Source organism: Myotis daubentonii, chromosome 9 (assembly GCF_963259705.1).
Source record: "Myotis daubentonii chromosome 9, mMyoDau2.1, whole genome shotgun sequence".
NCBI lineage: Eukaryota > Metazoa > Chordata > Mammalia > Chiroptera > Vespertilionidae > Myotis > Myotis daubentonii.
The window spans coordinates 53,608,406-53,628,108 of NC_081848.1; the positions used below are offsets into that span (position 1 = coordinate 53,608,406).

General features: G+C 45.3%; 1 protein-coding gene across 1 annotated transcript in view; it reads left to right on the top strand.

Annotated features, from left to right (window-relative positions):
- The window catches only part of INSC (INSC spindle orientation adaptor protein), a 128,928-nt gene that overhangs the window by 68,350 nt on the left and 40,875 nt on the right, over nt 1-19,703 (top strand). The window contains exons 6-7 of the mRNA XM_059708990.1: nt 7,492-7,605; nt 17,130-17,255. Of these exons, the coding sequence (XP_059564973.1) occupies nt 7,492-7,605; nt 17,130-17,255 (240 nt within the window). The remainder of the gene's footprint in view (nt 1-7,491; nt 7,606-17,129; nt 17,256-19,703) is intronic.

Consider the following 19,703-nt stretch of genomic DNA (forward strand, 5'->3'; position numbering starts at 1 on the left):
GCTTTATAACATATACAAATAAGTAAAAAATTATTTTTGGCCCTAACCGGTTTGGCTCAGTGGATAGAGCATTGGCCTGCGGACTGAAGGGTCCCAGGTTAGATTCTGGTCAAAGGCATGTACCTTGGTTGCGTGCACATCCCCAGTAGGGAGTGTGCAGGAGGCAGCTGATCGATGTTTCTCTCTCATCGATGTTTCTAACTCTCTTCCTTCCTCTCTGTAAAAATCAATAAAATGTATATTTAAAAAAATAAAAAAATTATTTTTGGTCTACATTATTTTAATATTAACAGTTTTTAGCATTTTCCCTTAAAGCAGTGGTTCTCAACCTGTGGGTCTCGACCCCTTTGGGGATCGAACGACCCTTTCACAGGGTCACCCAAGACCGTCGGAAAACACATATATAATTACATATTGTTTTTGTGATTAATCACTATGCTTTAATTATGTTCAATTTGTAACAATGAAATTGGGGGTCACCACAACATGAGGAACTGTATTAAAGGGTCGCAGCATTAGGAAGGTTGAGAACCACTGCCTTAGAGAATGATTTCCATTAATTATTGTAGGTGTTTTTGTTGTTGTTGTTGTTGTTGTTTTTTAGCATCTTTTGAAACACATATCAACACATTTTTTAACTAAAAATAAAGTCAGGTCTTTATTGAGAGAAAGTTAAGTTGGTTTGGCTGATTGACTTGACTAAAAGAACTGTCTTTGCCAATTAGTTTACAGAGTAGGTATTTTCCACAAATTAAATAAACAAAAGCTATAGCTTCAAGGTTTTGGTAAAACATATTTGAAACATCCAAAAATATTTATTTAAAAAGTTGCATTGGCAATAATATTAATAATATTTTGAGTTTCCTAATTCTTTTGGAATAATTTGGATAACCAAGATTCTCTTAGTGAAAGAGCAGTGGGTATAATTAATAGTTCCTTGATAAGCCTTGGTAAAGTACTTTTTGGAATTTTTCCCATTCACTATTCAAATTGAAATAGTGAATGAATATCTGTAATGACTAGGTAACAAATTCTTTTGCAAATCAAATGGTTTCCAATTCTTTGCTTTTACCACTGTAAAGGAGGACCAATTTAGAGGAGTTATCAGCTGGCAGATCATTAAAAATAGTGTTTGATGATAGATCACTATTTGATTACATAACTCAGAATTTGCTCAAAGGGCTGAATAACTTGGCTATCCAACTTGGCTATATAACTCCCATCCCTCTTTATAGATTTATGGGAACAAGATTTTTCAGGGTTTGCATCTAAAAATACAACACTAAGTCAATATTCAATCATGGATATGTGGATGAATTAGAAAGTCTTAAAAGAAAAAAAGCCTGGCCAGGCTGGTGTGGCTCAGTAGTTGAGCCCTAGACACATGAACAAAGAGGTCACCAGTTCCATTCCTGGTCAGGGTACATGCCCAGATTATGGACTTGGTCCCCAGTTGGGGGTGTGCAGTAGGAAGCATCATTGTTTCTCTTTCTCATTGATGTTTCTATCTCTCTGTCCCTCTCCTTTCCTCTCTCTCTCTCAAAAAACAACAACAAACACCTAAAAAAACCCAAACACCTCATTCATCTTATTCAGAGATCTATTTATAATATTTTAAGCTTTATGATTTATAATTATTTATTAAATTTATAATCTATGTTGTTTTGACCCTTAGTACAGATGATAGCTGTAATGCTAACGCAACCAAGAAGAGACTATTTTTAAACACTTATCACCTTACAGCTGTTCTCAACCTGTGGGTCTCGAACAATGAAAATACATCCTGCATATCATATATTTACATTACGATTCATAACAGTAGCAAAATTACAGTTAGGAAGTAGCAACGAAAATAATTTTATGGTTGGGGGTCACCACAACATGAGGAACTGTATTAAAGGGTTGCGGCATTAGGAAGGTTGAGAACCACTGCCTTAGAATCAGAGGAAATAAAATAAAATTTCAAATTTCAATGTTAAGTATGATAAGGGTGATCAATAAGACACTTTGACACTTAAATGTATGACATCAATATAAAGTCTGAGGGAGAATTGGGATGGAAATATAAGTATAAAAAGGAAAATGCAAATCGTTCAAATGTTAAGAGATTATTGATGTATTTCTAAACGGAAGATGATGCCATCAAGTTGTTTTGGTATTTAGATTTATTTGAATACATCTGTAAGAGTAGTACAGTGGTTATATTTTATGTCAATATTTACAATCTGTTACCTCCTTCCCTACTTTGTTTTTTAAAAATATAAGATGAAAAAATTTCCCTGTCAAGCAAAGAATGTTCAAGGTATCATATATTTTTTTTACAATTCTTTTAGGGCTTAATGAGAAAAAAACTTGACTAGGATGCACAGGTGCTCTGGTTCCTTGTCATGATGGCTGCTGGCCCTGCCCCATGCTGAATTGTTTAGGACTCAGTGATGGCAAACCTTTTGAGCTCGGCGTGTCAGCATTTTGAAAAACCCTCACTTAACTCTGGTGCCGTGTCACATATAGAAATTTTTTTATATTTTCATCCATAGTAAAACAAAGACTTATATTTTTGATATTTATTTTATATACTTAAATGCCATTTAACAAAGAAAAATCAACCAAAAAAATGAGTTTGCGTGTCACCTCTGACACGCGTGTCATAGGTTCGCCATCACTGGCTTAGGTCTTGAGCAATCTTCAAGGGAGGGTACTCCTAAAATCTGGCCTTTATGCACCTATTGAGTCCCTTGGTCATGTGATTCGCAGAGCACTGTCTTTCCATCTCTTAATATTTTAGCCTTGAGTAGCATTCTTTCCGCTGCATCTTTTGTGTGTGCAGTAACAAATTCTGCCTCCAGCGTTCTCTTGCCTTCTGTTACTCCCCTCCTGTTTTCAGAGAAACTCAGCTGAATTTCTAAGTTTGCCCTGCATCTCATGTGAGTTTGTTTCATTCTCTAATTCATAGAATGAGCACCAGTTGCTGGATTTGATAGGCTTTCCAGCTTTGACTTCTCTTTCTTGCACATTTCCCTACCCGCACCAAAAAAACCCAAAACAAACAAACAAACAAAACACATTCTTTTAGATTTGAGGATGTGCCTTATTGAGAGAAATGAAATAAATCAAGGTCTGGGTCTCCCCCAAACCTCCAGTTTTAAGACATCTTATCCACATTTGCCTCCCTCAATTGAATATTCTCACTGAGGAGATATTTCTCTATCAAACCAATAGCCAATCTGAGCCTGGATGGAATTATTATATTGTCTGTCTCGTACTGAGTATGTCCAATCTTTCTGTGTCTTTCCTCAGAGTCCTAACTTATGCATTTCTCCAATATGTTCTCTTAGGACACAGACAACACTATAGCCACATATTCAAAACATTTCACCTAGAGATTTATCCTTTGAATATTTCATGCTGATCTCTGCATTCGTTTTCTGTGCCCCGGAGCTTCATTAATGCCCAACAACAATCATTTTTATTCTATCTTATAATTTTAAGGGTCAAGAATTTGGTCCAGGTTTGGCTGAGTGATTCTTCTGTTCCACGAGGCATCAACAGAGCTCAGTTGGTGGTATTGGGCTGGCAAATGGTTTGCAGAGTCTTAGAAAGCATCATCTTGTGTGTGGTCTCTTGGAGGGGGTGGCTGGAAAGTGTGTCTCAACTGAGACTATTGATCAGAGACTACACATGGCTTCTCCAGCATGGCAGCCTCAGGGTTATCACATGGTAACTCAGGACTCCGACAAGAATGTCCCAAGGAGTCTGAGTGGCAGCTTCAAGGCTTCTTATGACCTAGTCTTGGACATCCTAGAACATCACTTCTGCCAAATGCGGGCTTCTGTTGGTTACTGAGGCCATTCCAGATTCAAAAGGAGAGAAATTAGAGCCCACATCTCTCTGAGAGGAATAGCAAAGCACTTGTGACCATCTTTAACATACTGCCCCCTCTCCAATCAGCCCACATTTATGTAGTCCTTGTGCATGGCTGGGCCGCCCTATTCATGCCCAACTGTGGGTTCTCCACCTGAAGCTCCAGGAAGAGGCCTCCTAATATTTTGCTGGCTCCTTCTGAGAAGCTCATTCCAGGCGGTTGTTTGAGAGTTTACCTCTCTTGATAAATATCACCGAGCTGCAGTCATTCTTTCTGATTGAAAAACAATGAAAAATCTATCCTCCTTTTCTAATTTCTTATTTAGAGCAGTTAAATTGCATGCATCTCTTTAACTCTTTCTTATCCCTTCCTCTTGCTTATATCTCATTGTTGTGTTTCACATCTGCATAGTCTATCTTTTAAGGAAATATATCTGTCATTCAGCCTATTTGGTTTACTTTCCTTTATTTTGTTTCCATTTTTTTTCAACACTCTTTTCATGATATAGGGTGAAGCACATTTTTGAAAATTATCCAATTCCTCATTGATTTCCTGAAAAATAAATAGACTTCAGAGACTGTGTGAGTTTAAAGCTGACACCAAGATAGATTTGATAAGAAATGCCTGTGAGAGATAAAGGGAAGGAAGCAGGAGTGGGGATAGAAAACTACGTGGCTGTTCTGACAACTGAGAAAGAGGAAGAAGGAAGAATTGAGTAGAAAGAGACTCAGAATTTTCAAGTCAAAGTCACCCATGAGAGGAGTCCCCTGTCCCACAGTCACGGGCCTGCACTGCGGTCAGACACAGCTGGGCGTAGGTCAGGGGAAGTGTGACCTTGGCCAGAACCCGGTGGTGGATCCCGAGGGGCAGCAGCTGGGACTCTGTCACCTCTGCGCCTGCAGCAGGAGCCCTGGCCACCAGAGGGAAGAGTGTTGTAGATGCTGATGGAAGCCAGGATGGAGGCTGGATACTTTCATCTCTACTGGTCCAGCTGAGGTCCAGCTGACAAGGAAGTGTGTCCGCTGACTTTTGGAAACAGGAAGTCCGACTCACATGGTTGAGACCCAGCTTCACTATGTACCACGTGCCAGATTTCTGAGTCTCGGTTTCCTCAATTGTGTAATAAAGTTTGGACAACACTTCTGAGGGCCCATCCAGCTCTGACGTTTTATGATACGTTGGCCTTGGTGATTTCAGAGGAGCCTTTGCACTCATGCCTTTCCACATTTTTTTAAATATATTTTTTTATATTTTATTGATTTTTTTACAGAGAGGAAGGGAGAGGGATAGAGAGTTAGAAACATCAATGAGAGAGAAACATCAATCAGCTGCCTCCTGCACACCCTCTACTGGGGATGTGCCTGCAACCAAGGTACATGCCCTTGGCCGGAATCGAACCTGGGACCCTTCAGTCAGCAGGCCAACGCTCTATCCACTGAGCCAAACCGGTTAGGGCCCTTTCCACATTTTTTACCTGTGAACATGACGCTAAACACATTTCATGGTTAGAGAGCTGGTTCACTGAGACATAGCTGGGGGGTAATGACAGTAATATGCACACGGACATTAAAAGAAATTATTCTCAGACATAAATTGCCTAACAGTGTCAGGTGATTGCAAAAGACATTGGGTTTGGCTTGTTTAATGTAATGCTAATTTGCTTCAAGTGCAAACACTAATCAGGAACATTAGGTAATTATCATTTAGGTATAGGACCCCATATAAGACATCTGCATTTCCATGTGAGCATTAGTATCACTTATGTAACTGCTTACCGTAACGAGAGGGGAGGCTTCTAAGAAATAGGCTCATTATAGAGATTTGTAGTGACAAATTTTGATTATTAATTTTACCTTTTGTTGAATATCTTACAAAAGGCATCTATCAGATCTTAGGGGATAATTTTTATATTATGTAATTTGACTAGATACACACTTAATCTTAGTGTGAAGAACCCTATGAGTTTGAATAAAGAAGAAAAAGAGGGGGAGCCATTTATGTGGAGCCTCAATCCCCTTAGTTTCAATCATGTTACAAATGGAGAAACAGAGGCCTAGGGAGTTCATCGCCATTGCCCAAGATCACAGAAACAGTTTTGCTTCTCAGTGCCAGGTACCTTTAAAGGTTCTTTATATGTTTTGACAACTTAAATAGATGGATATAATCACCATAATCACGATAATACTGTTATTGCCACCATTTTGCAGATGACAAAACTGAGGCAAATAGGGCTAAGTTACTTGCTCTAGGGCTGTGGTCTACAAACTGCGGCTCGCAAGCCACATGCGGCTCTTTGGCCCCTTGAGTGTGGCTCTTCCTAAGCCTTAGGAGAACCCTAATTAAGTTAATAACTATGTACCTACCTATATATTTTAAGTTTAAAAAATTTGGCTCTCAAAAGAAATTTCAATCATTGTACTATTGATATTTGGCTCTGTTGACTAATGAGTTTGCCAACCACTGCTCTAGGGCACATACACAGAAGTTGCAGTCAAGATTTGAACCCAGGCAGTTTGGCTCTGAAATCCACGCTTTTACCATACACACGCTTCCTGATCAACATAGTGTGTGAAAAAAGGCAAGCTGGACTAGAACTCAGATCTCATTAAGTATCTTTTCCGTAATACCAGAGTTAATAAAAAATAAATCCATTTAATATTTTAAAATAAACATGGCAACTGAAAGCGCAAAAGTGGCTGCTCAGAGCACCCATCTCTGAAGATCGTACTTTCTTGCATGAGGCCTTCCCAAAGGCAGCTCTCTCCCTTCTCCATCTCCACACCTCTCAGAAAAAAAACCTCAAGAAATCAGCATTAATTAGCAGGCAGGAATCATTGATAAATGAGTAACATGCTTCAAAGCAAATGGCTGATTATGAAGTGGGTTCAAGATACCTGAAAAGGTTTTTCTTAGAAATAACCTAACTCTTCTAGGAATAATGTTCTTACCTTCTTGATACATTTACTATTTGTTTTCTTCCCAGTCCTCCCTGGGTCCTGTGTGTAGTGTTCCCAGCCCTCTCACCACTAGCCTGGGATTCCTCAGCCTCGATCAGTGCAGCATTCCTCACCGAGTTTGCCCATGTTTGGACAGGACCAGGCCTGCTGTTTTGGCCTGGCTAGAGACCCAATGCAAGCATGCCACCAACCCCCGTTAAGCTACTGTAGAGTAGAGTGCTTCTTTTGACTTAACCCCTCACCCAGCTGGGGTTCTCTGTTGGCTAATAGCCATCCAAAAATAAGAAGCTTCTTTGGTCACCACCGCAGCTCTGTACGTGATGGTTTATCTAACTGATGTTTTCTGCTCTCTGAGGAGTCAGTAGCACAATAAGATGGTACTTGCTGAGACCAGCAACATTTCCTGATCCCCTGGAGCAGGGCATGTTTGTCATCTAGGCCCCAGGGGTTTGAAATGATCCCATGTTTCTGAAACGTAGCTCCGATTCCATGCTGCCTCATGTCTTTCCCAAAGTTAGAACCTCATCACCCCCATAGTAGGGCTGCGGATGGGACAGGGTTATAGATTCCAGAGGGCTCTTAAGAGCATGAAACCATCGATGCTTTGTTAAGGAAGATGAACAGAGGGTAGATGGGGGTGAGTAACCGTGAACCTCTGCTCTCTTTTCTTAGGCACTGGTGAGAAAAATTGATGCCTCGGACAATATCTACACCACGGAATCCACCACAGGGAACCTGTTTAGCCTGACCCAGGAGGGGGCTCCCTTGTGCCGCATAATAGCTAAGGTGAGGTTCATGGTGAGGGGCCAAAATTGCCAGGCCTGGGGAGAGTGTGAGGAAGCTAGTTTGGGGGAATAACTGGATCAGGAAGTTGTCCTGGCTCTAGCCTTTGCTTGCTGTGTAACCTTGGGAGAGTCACCTCCTTTCCCTGGACTGTGGTGTCTCCATCTTTAACAGTGGTTTGCCCCTCTGATTCATTCCCTACCTGATGTCTCAGTACCCTCTGACCCTCTACCACCTTTCTTCATGTACGGTGTCTATTATAAATACCACCCCTCTTTCCTCATCTCCACATATCCCACCAAGCCCCAAACCTAAACTCAGGTTTCTGGCTGGATCCCCAAAATGTCTGCAGCCACAAAGGGAAGACACACTTGAAAAGACAGTAGTTTTCAGCAATTACAATGGGAGTTATCATTCATTAGCTTCATGATCAATATGCCCGTGCCCTAAAGGTCCAAACATGTAGGGCAAACATAGGTGATTGGTAACCTTTGGACCTCACCAGGGTCTGCTTCATTTGTACTTTTGTCCTTGAGAATGACATCACATTGGGGATAGAAGCAGTGGTCTCATTGGAAGCAAAGTAATGCCCTTCAATAGACTTAAGATGCCAGTCACCAGAAGATGCTCCAGCTCTGGGGTTCCCAGGGAGTTTTGGAAAACACGATCCTTTTGCTCCACCTCAAATGTACTGAGGTCCTGGGGTAAGACTGGGCCTCTAACAAGTTCTATGGGTAACTCTGAGGCATGGCCAGACTCTCAGATTCACTGATCCAAGCCCTGGAGGAAATCTGGAAGAGTAGGGTAAATGCTTATGAATCCTAGTCAGGGAGCAGTAAATTCTATATAACAGCAAAAGCTGACATTTGCACTAAATGCCTTGCACATATTGTGTGTTGTTTTTTTTAAAATCACAAAACCATCCTAAGAAGTAGGTATCATGTTGTTTCCATCTATAGTTGAAGAAATGGTTTGAGGGTTTTGCTCAGAGTCCTACAACTGATAAAGAGTGGAGTCAGAATTCGAACCCAAGTCTCTTTACTTGAGAGTTCATGGTTCTAGAGCCCACAATGGTGACTTCCGGTTCAGTCTTTGGCCTTTCAGATTCTTGGACCAAAGCATGACTCACAAGTTCTCAACTCTACACATTAGAATCCCTGGGGAGCTTTAAGAATGTCTGATTCAGACTTAATTGGCCCAGAATAGGATCTGGGGTGAATATTTTTGCACTCTGCATGACTCTAATGTGCCTCTTGGGTTAGGGACCATCTCTTAGAGCGTGCTTTGGGTGTGATTTTACTTGGAAAGCTTGTGGTGTTGATGGGCAAAGGGCACAGTGAGGGTAGCACGAGGTCTGTCCTTTCCAAGGATTCTGTGACCCAGTCACTCAGCTTGGTCCAGAGTGTTGACTCTGCAGAGGTCTGCTCAGTGCTCAGTGCTATGGGGACTGGAACTGGGGCTGGAACTGACTCAATGGCAGTTTAATGATTAACTTCAAAGAGAACTTAGTTGACTCTCTTTTAGAATGAGAACTATTTTCTCCTTCTAAATGAGTTGCAAATATTGGCAGGGTTTGGGCTCTAGGTATGGATCTGAGTTGTGGAAGGGGCAAGGAACTCTTCTGAATGGCACCGTGGGGCCTGAAAAGTTTTTGTTGTTTTTGCTGTTAATCCTCACCAGAGGATATTTTTCCCTGTTTATTTTTTAGAGAGAGTGGAAGGGAGGGGCCAAGACAAGCAGAAGGAAACATCGACATGAGAGAGACACATTGATTGGTTGCCTTCCACATGTGCCCTGACCAGGGCTGGGGATCGAGCCTGCAAGCAACATACATGCCCTTGACTGGAATTGAACCTGTGACCCTTCAGTCCTCGGGCCAACGCTCAAACTACTGAGCAAAACCGGCTAGGGCCTGAAATGTTTTCACACTTTGGAAAGAACAGGCCTTAAAATTTTTCTAGGGAGGAAAGCCGGAGCTCTTATTCTTTTTCAGGGCCTGGGCGCTCCATGTGCTGCAGATGGCCCCTACTGCCTACATTTGTACTCCACTTTCAGAAGCAGAGAGGAATCTAAGCTGAAGACGGCCTTAGTCTTCTTTGGGGACCAGGACTTACCTCTGGTTAAATATCCACCCCAAATATTTTGTGTTAAGAAAGCAGTGGGGAAAGGCCTTTGCCGGGACCCGCTCCTCAGCTATTTAACTACCCTCATTCCCAACACCAGCCCTGGCCTTTCAAGAACTAGGACCAGTAGTTTAAAGATTTGGATGGTCCTTTGAGTGTGGAAACTATCCACATGTTATATCTTGTCTACACACATGTTTCTGAGATGAGTATCAGTGATCCTGTTTGTTTGTTTTTTAAATTTTTAAAATTGATTCAGAGAGAAAAGGTAGGGAGAGAGAGATAGAAACATCAATGATGAGAGAGAATCATTGATTGGCTGCCTCCTGCATCCCTCTACTGGGGATCAAGCTGAAACCCGGGCATGTGCCCTTGAATCCAACCCGGGACCCTTCAGTCTGCAGGCTGATGTTCTATACACAGAGCCAAACCAGGTAGGGCTAGTGACTGTTTTACAAAAAAGGATACAAGACTCACAGTGGTTGAGTACCTGGAGCAGATGACCACTTGGTACACCCTGCACAGCACCTCACTGTCCATGTTCAGGAGATCTGCCCAACATTGCAACAACTGTGGGGCAGCTCCCCCACTGGACTTCTCCACCCACTTCTTTGGGGCCCAGTGTGATCTGTCTTTGGGTCTTCCATCCATCTGAGCTGCCTCCAGGAGACGATGTGACAGCCTATCTGAGGTCCATCACCTCAGCTTCTTGGGTTCCTCTGCAGGCCATGGAGCAAACCCAGTCTTCCTCATCCCTTCCTGAGTGCAAAGCACAAAAAACTCCACTGTGCTCTGTCAAGATTACCCTGAACCCCAACTCCTCTATTCTTCCCACCACCAGTCTACACACCCCAGAGCTTTGATAGCTTAGCCCAAGTCTGTCTGACTAACACATACTATATACAACTGGGCTCTGAGCCCAGAGCTTTCTATAAAATTAAATAAGCTCCAGCCAACAGTGTGATTCTGCTAGCTCCAGCGAATCCTGGCTTCACGCAAAGATGAGTGCTGCTCTTGGGTCCCCGGCGGTCATTTCAGGGTGGTCTCTGCCACTAATTCATCTCACTCACTCACTGTCTCATTCCTCCTCACCCTCCCACATATTCCTGCACTTGAGACACCACCCTTCATGAGGGTAAGAGACACCCTTCTAACCAGGAACCCTTCCATAGCCTGCCGTCACCCGGTTGTCCAGAACTGGGTGCTAGGCCCTTTCATTTACATAAACTCATTGACTCCCCCCAAAACTCCATCATGTAGCTGTATCATGACCCCATTTTTGGCCAAAGTTAACCAGCAGCAGAACCAGGATTTGAAGGATTCCCTCAGTTTGGGGAAAGAATTGGCCCCCCTTCCTCCCCTAGTAACTAAAAATGCTAAGAAGGCCATTTTTTTCACAGGCCTGGAAAAGGATGTAATGAGAAGCAAATGCAAATGAGAACAGAGGCTTAAATATATGCTAGGCTCAGTGCTTCCTGAGCCAAAGGAAAGCGGCCACATTGATCCTGGCTTTCGGCCTGCATTCTTTGGCACCATTTCTTCATTGGCTATTCCAGATATAAATGATCTACAGCTATCTATCTATCTATCTATCTATCTATCTATCTATCTATCTATCTATCATCTCTCTATTATCTATCTATCGTCATTTATCTCATGTATGATTACCAATCAATCTATCTATCATTTTTCTAATGTATGATTATCTATCAACTTATCTATACTAATAAAAGGGTAATATGTTAATTATACTGGGTGGACTGGGCATCTTCTGGACGTCCAACTTCCTTACGGACAAAGCCACTGAGGCAGAGGCAGTTAGGAGCGATCAGGCCAGCAGGCAGGTGAGCGCTTAGGAACCAGTAGTCCCAGATTGTGATAGGGATGTCCGACTGCCAGTTTAGGCCCAATCCCTGTGTGAGATCGGGCCTAAACCGGCAGTCGGACATCCTCCGAGGGGTCCCAGATTGGAGAGGGTGCAGGCTGGGCTGAGGGACACCCTCCCCCATGCATGAATTTCATGCAGGCCTCTAGTCTATTATTTATCTATAATTATCTATCTATCTATCTATCTATCTATCTATCTATCTATCTATCTATCATCTATCTCTATCATGTATATAAAAATAATCCTAATATATAAACAGCCAGGGTCCATCACCACCTAAATGTCCAGACGGACAACCGAACACCAGGCTAGGGTCCCGGCTGGTGTGGCAGAAGTCAGTCCTGGGTCCTGGTCGCCCGCGGTGCGGTGGTGGGAGGGGGCTGTGGGAACGGAGCCATGCTGCCATCAGACTGGCCTCTTGTCCCTCCTCCCACCCTCAGGCTCTGGGGAACCAGAGCCACGCGGTGATCGGACTGGCCTCTTGGTCCCCTCTCCCTGGCCCGCAAGCCCAGGGAACCAGAGCCATGCTGTGATGGGACTGGACCCTACCCGAGGGGTCCCGGATTGTGAGAGTGTGCAGGCTGGGATGAGACACTGCCGGGAGCCGGTCCATCCTTGCTGTTTCAAGGGACCTGGCATATATGGCATACGGTTCTTAATATGTTTGCTCACCTTCTTGGCGCTGTGTTTTAACCAAAGTCACCTCTCCGAGAAAGGTTGAATCCCCAGGTAGGGATTTTCCCCTGAAGTTAGGGAGGGAATAAAACCCCTCAACTAAGTGCCAGGCGGGTAATTAATCCCTTTAACTACGAACAATCATGCTTAAACTACATAATCTTTTCTCCCTGGAATGGAGATAAGAAACGCCCTAACCTTTGTAATAGAGATTGATAGGATTGAATCAACTGGTATAAATACAGTTGTAACAAGACAGAAAGACACAGAACTCAGGAGACAGAATTCAGAAGACAGAACCTACACGGAGCCTAGAGACAGAAGAACTTCGCTGGCGAGAGCATGCCAGAGGATCCTGGACTGGGACTGGCCTCGGAGCCTAGAGACAGAGCCTAGCGGGAGAACATGGCAAGGGATCCTGGACTGAACCTGACTACAGAGATTGGCAGGAGAACCTGACTGGAACCTGGACACTGAACCTGACTGGAGTACCTGGACAGAACCTCTCTGGAGAGCCTAAGCAGAACCTCTCTGGAGATCCAGACCAGAACTTGGCTGGAGATCCGGGCTAGAGATCCTGGCTAGGCTGCTGATCAACTGAACGCTGACTCCGTGTCATTCCTTCTTCGCCGACTCCGTCCACACCTATGGGGACCCCTGGACCCGCTGGGGTTGGACCCCGGCATATGGCGCCCGAACAGGGTACCCCTAGGTAAGCGCCCTGCACTCGGGACGGATCGGACTCCACCGTAAGAAGAGGGTGGATAGTCTTCGCCGACTCCGTCCACACCTTTGGGAACCCCTGGAACAGGATTCCCTTAGGTAAGCCCCCCCATTGAGAACCCCACACTCGGGACGGATAGGACTCCACCGTAGGAAGAGGGTGGATAATCTTCGCCGAATCCGTCCACACCTTTGGGAACCCCTGGAACAGGATTCCCTTAGGTAAGCCCCCCCCCCCCATTGAGAACCCCACACTCGGGACGGATAGGACTCCACCAGGGTGCTACAGACCCCCCTATAGAGGATAAGTAGGGTAAGAAGGTGGATAGTACAGAACTTAGATTGAGAAGATGTGCCATACTGAGTCCAAAGAAAGAAGACTCTGTATTGATCTTTAGATTAAGAAGATGTGCCATACTGAGTCTAAAGAAAAAAGACTCCGTATTGATCTTTTAACATATATGCTTGTTAGCAGAGGAATTAAGGTTACTCCCAGTCAGACAGAACATTTTATACAAGAAATACGTCCATGCTTTTCTGAGGAAGGAAAGGTGCCGGAAAGGTAAATGTAGAGGCATGGGAGAAGGTAGGCCCAAGGAGCCTTATCCTTAACCCCACTGCAGCCTTTCCACCCCGGGAAAGTGCAGGATTGGCAAGCTCTCCCTGGGATGATAGATCAGGACTCAGGTAATAGCAGAAAGCGCCAATCCTACTCTTAAAATGGATACAAGAGAGCATTTCAGGTTTTTCTTTTTAATGCTTGCTTTTAAAAAATAAAAAAGGGGGAATTTGCCGGGAGCCGGTCCATCCTTGCTGTTTCAAGGGACCTGGCATATATGGCATACGGTTCTTAATATGTTTGCTCACCTTCTTGGCGCTGTGTTTTAACCAAAGTCACCTCTCCGAGAAAGGTTGAATCCCCAGGTAGGGATTTTCCCCTGAAGTTAGGGAGGGAATAAAACCCCTCAACTAAGTGCCAGGCGGGTAATTAATCCCTTTAACTACGAACAATCATGCTTAAACTACATAATCTTTTCTCCCTGGAATGGAGATAAGAAACGCCCTAACCTTTGTAATAGAGATTGATAGGATTGAATCAACTGGTATAAATACAGTTGTAACAAGACAGAAAGACACAGAACTCAGGAGACAGAATTCAGAAGACAGAACCTACACGGAGCCTAGAGACAGAAGAACTTCGCTGGCGAGAGCATGCCAGAGGATCCTGGACTGGGACTGGCCTCGGAGCCTAGAGACAGAGCCTAGCGGGAGAACATGGCAAGGGATCCTGGACTGAACCTGACTACAGAGATTGGCAGGAGAACCTGACTGGAACCTGGACACTGAACCTGACTGGAGTACCTGGACAGAACCTCTCTGGAGAGCCTAAGCAGAACCTCTCTGGAGATCCAGACCAGAACTTGGCTGGAGATCCGGGCTAGAGATCCTGGCTAGGCTGCTGATCAACTGAACGCTGACTCCGTGTCATTCCTTCTTCGCCGACTCCGTCCACACCTATGGGGACCCCTGGACCCGCTGGGGTTGGACCCCGGCAAGACACCCCCTGAGTGCACGAATTTTCATGCACTGGGCCTCTAGTATTTATATAATATATATGATTAAGTATAAACACAGACATATATAAATGTACATACCTATGTAAACATGCATATGTAAATATTTAATCTGGAGGGAAGTCATTAATGACCAGGGCTGGCTGTTTCTTTTCTTCCCACTTTAAAGGATAATTTGATTTTACTTCAGTGGCTCTCAGAGTGAGGCCTTTGAGTGGACCCTTCATTAGATGTCCCAGGAACTGTGGAAAAGCAGGAAGGCAGGGATGGGGGATGTGGAGCAAGGACTCAGAGGGCGTGCTTGTCCTATACTGGAGCAGGTTTTCATCGGAGTGAGGCTGTGCATCTGAAATCAGAGTTCTTCACTTTGACCTCAGATTAGGACAAAAGTGCCTGCTCCGTGCCTCTTTAGCCTGCACCCCCCCATCACTGCACCTTGACCCAGGCTTCTTCCTGCCTTTAGCATGATCTGCCTTCCCCTGACTCATCATCCATCAGACCATGAGCTCCATGTGGACAGTGACTGAGATGGCGTGCTCAGTGCCCAGCACAGAGTCTGGCACAGAGTAAACCGTTCATACTTTTTGGCTGCCTGAATGAGTTTACCAGTCCTGAGATATGCCCTTCCCCAACAAATGAACTGCCTCAAAAGGAAGTAGGAATAGAAAAGTTAAGAATCACTGTGAGCTGACTCTAAAATGCCAGAATTTATAAACACCCCGCAGTGAGACACTTTCATCTTGGTCCCTGCAGTGAGAAGCCATAGACTCTGAGAATGAAAAGGGCCTGGAGCCTGTCTTTACGATGTGCCGGGGGAGGGATGATGTGCGATGACTCATTTCGATGAGTCTGTGTGGGAAGTCTTCACAAGTTAAAGGTGTTTGCGTGAGCAGCTCTCACAAAAGGAAAAGTACAGGTTCACCTCAAAAGCCAGGCTGATTGGTCCTAACGGTTGTTTTCTTTTTTTCTTTTACGAACAGGAGTGAAGGAGTTAAAACAAGGATAATGTGGATTTGGGGTGAATTATTTCACCCATCTGGACTTTAGTTGTTTCATTACAAAATAGGAATAAATTATAGGATTAATATAAACAAAACTCTTCTTCTTCTTTCTTCTTCTTCTTCTTCTTCTTCTTCTTCTTCTTCTTCTTCTTCTTCTTCTTCTTCTTCTTCTTCTTCTTCTTCGTGTGTGTGTGTGTGTGTGTGTGTGTGTGTGTGCGCGTGTGACCTTGACTAGAATAAAACCTGGAACCCTTCAGTCTGCAGGCTGATGCTCTATCCTCTGAGCTAAACCGGCCAGGACATAAAACTCCTTTTCTGCCTGTTGTGGTTGGGAGGACCTGAGAAGTAATGGGTGTTTGTCGCAGGGCAAGAACCAGCAGTGGGCCTCTTGGTGTCAGCTCCCTCCACCTGCTTCAGACTTATTTCTAGAAGCTATTTCAGGTGACTGCAGGCTTGCTCCATGGGGGTAGTTACCAGGCACCTGGGAGCAGTGTTGAGTGGAGTTGAGCCTGGTCCTAGCAAACATGCCTGCCCTGGTCCCTGCCACTTGAACCCCAGAGCATCTGGGGACTCCCACCTCCAGTTTACACTATCAAGGGCGACATTATTTCTAGAGCTAGCATGTTACTGCAGCATGCATGTGAGCATGGGAGTGTGTATGTATGCGTGTGTGTGCAGAGGAGAAAATTATTTTATCTACCACCTTCCGAGGTTCTCTGGCTGGTGCCCTGTGAAATGGGCTGACAAAAGACAGATTAACAAGGGAAAACAAACAGCAGTGTATTAGCTCTTACACATGGGAGCGCTCAGAGATGATTAACTCAGAGTTGGTGAAAACTGGAATCTTAGCAAAGGAATAATGCATTTTTAAAGAAGTGACAAGACAAAGAAAAAGGACCCTGAGTCTCTGGGGCGGCAAACTGTGGGAAGGCAAATATCTGGGGAACCAATTGTAGATAAAGGCTGGTAGGAAAGTACGTTGTGTAGATTCCTCTGATGCCATTCGAGGCTGACGAAGGTCTAAAGCAGGGGTGGGCAAACCTTTTGACTCGAGGGCCACAATGGGTTCTTAAACTGGACCGGAGGGCCGGAACAAAAGCATGGATGGAGTGTTTGTGTGAACTAATATAAATTCAAAGTAAACATCATTACATAAAAGGGTACGGTCTTTTTTTTCAATAGTTTTATTCATTTCAAACGGGCCGTAGTTTGCCCACGGCTGGTCTAAAGTTGTCTCTGGTGATTAACTTTGTCCTTCCCGGTAGAGAGGAGAGGGTGGGGGGATAATTTCATAAATGTATGTCCTGTTTTTAGGCAAATAGAAGGCTGGCAGATATTTTTTCTTGTATCTGCTTCTTCCCAATTGTCTTCAGTTCAAAATATTCCTTATGCCAAGGTGGCATATTTTGGGGTGCCCTCTTCTGCCACCCTGCAGACTCAAACCATCCCTGCCGAGTGAGGAGAGGTGTCAGTTATTTATTTTTGAGTCAGCCCAGGAAAGGTCACACGGTAAGGTCATGTGCTATTTTCCTTTTCTTGGCAGGAGGGTGGGGTCGTAGCCCTCTTCAAGGTCTGCCGGCAGGACAGTTTCCGGTGTTTGTACCCCCAGGCGCTCCGCACGCTGGCCTCCATCTGCTGCGTAGAGGAGGGTGTCCACCAGCTGGAGAAGGTAAGAGTGCAGCTGGCTGGGCGGGGCCTGAGGTCCCAGGTGGGTAGATGGGAGAAAAGACCTCTTGGTGGCCACCTGGGCGTCTTCATGGAGCAAGTCCCCGAATCCCTCCTTTTCTGAGGCTTCCTTCGGACGGGGCTGCGGGGATCTTGGCCATGGGAGGTGATGAAGATGGGAAGGGAATAGGGACTGAGGAGCTGGACCAGGAAAGGCAGGGTCCAAAGGGGCACTGGGCATTTTCGGGGTGGAGTGGAACAGAGCCAGTGGGTGGAACAAAACTGGAGGCAGCAAGTTGGGTGGGAGTGGTGTCCAGGGTCAGGGGGTTGGTTCTTCACTCATGGCAGGACCCTAGGAGGGGAGGATCCAGCTCCTCAGGGGACAGAATGGGCAAGAGCATGGTGGGTACCAGGTGCCTTGGCAAGCCGGTGGGGCTCCACCAAAGCTGGAGCCTAGACACTTTGGGTAAGAGAAAGTGAAGCCTAAGTCCAAGCATATGCCAGGGCAACAAGGCACAGGGTTGGGTGGGGTTAGACCGACCTAGGCAATGGGACCAATTCCGGCCATGCACCCCCCCCCCCAGTGTGCAGGGCTGGGGCTGTTCCTCCACGGGGACCAGAGTGTGTCCGAGCCTGCAGACGGGTCCTCAGGGACTTCAGCCAGGAGGGTAGTGGGGGCTGGTTTCAAGGAAAGATGCCGAAAATGTTTAGGGAAGAGAGGTAGAAAGGCCTGGTGTGTCCCGGTGACAAATGCGGTGCTTGCAGGGTTGGGGGTAGGTACCTTGAGTCTGTTCCTGTGACTGGTCTAAATGGGGATGGGCCTGCTTTCCCTCCTCTGCGTTGTGTCCCACAGGCTGGTTCAGGCTGCCCAGGAGACTTGCATTCTCCTCCAGCTTCTAAAGTTTGGTCTGGACTCCTGGACAGATCATCATCCTGCTTCTTTCCAAATGTATTCTGCTTGTGGGGCAGGGTCACAGCACCACGGGCTCAGAGGTGCTCTTAGCTGAGGATGGAGGGTAGGTGGGGAGTCTGCTCGTGGTGTAGATGAGAATGCTGTGGCTCGGAATGGGGAAGTGATTTGTCTGAGGTCACACAGCAATGTGGTGGAGGAGCGAGTGCCAGCCCTCTGGGCAGAACGCCCCCTTCCCACGGGGTGGGCAGCCTTGGTATGTGTGTGCTTGCTTGATGGCCAAATGGAGCAGGGGGCGATGGTGAGAGAGACAGACAGACAGAGTCCATGGAGTAAACACATCAGGAGTCTCCAGCTTCGTGTGCTGAATAGTCCTCGCTTCTTTTGTAAAATCTTCCCTTGGACACTGGTAAAATGGCCCATGGGTGTTCTCATCTTCTTTCATGCTGGTTGGCAGGGTAAGAGGAGAAAATAGAACAGACTAGAATCATAAGTTCTCCGATTTCTTGGCTACAGAGAGTTTGCAAAGCAGCAGGAAATGCTCAACCTGGGGAAGAAAAACAGCAGGGCTTTTTGTTTAGAGTGGGAAACGTTTACCAGAAGGCTGGAAACTGGAGGCAATTAAAATATATATATATTTTTATTGATTTCAGAGAGGAAGGGAGAGGGAGGGAGAGATAGAAACACCAATGATGAGGGGGAATATTGATCGGCTGCCTCCTGCTCGCCCCCACTGGGGGGTCAAGCCCACGACCATGACGTGCTGGTTCATAGGTCGATGCTCAACCACTGAGCCAGGCTGGCTGGGCCAACTGGCACAGGAGAAGGTATCCCTACCTGGGCATTCCCCTCTCCAGGACCGATTTCTTTCCATACACAGGCAACTCTCATTCCCACTCCGTGCCTGGCAGAGAAGGGATGCTTCAGGAGTGTCATGAGGGGGAGAGCGATCCTTGAGAAGAGCCCCCGTGTGGCCAGAAACAGCAACTACATTGTATGGCAGCTGTAGAGCTTGCAAAGTTAGCGTTCTCATTTCATTTGATGTTGGCCTCAGTGTGCAACATCCCCATTGTACAGATGAAGAAACCAAGGCCTAGAGAGGTTAAGTGACTTATACAAATGGCATAGCTCCTAATTAATAGTCAGCAAATATTTATTGACTCTCTGCTATTTGCCAGGCACTGTTTTAGGTGCTGGGAGAAGAGCAGTGAACAAAGCCGACAGAAGCCCTTGTCCCCATAGAACTTACATTCTAGCACAGGCGGTGGCAAGTGACGGACGTGGGCCAAAGTCAGCCGGCTGCCTCTTTTGCTATTATCTGACCTATGAGCTAAGAATATATGTTCTTTCATTTATAAATGGTTGAAAAAAATTAGAAGAATAACAGCTTTTTGTGTCACATGAAAATGATGTGAAATTCAAATTTTTGAGTCATAAAGATTGACTGGGACACAGCCGTGATCCTTTGTATAGGTGTTGTTGTCGTCTGCTTTTGAGTGATTGACGAGGCCATGCGGCCTGCAGAGCAAAACCTGTTTACTG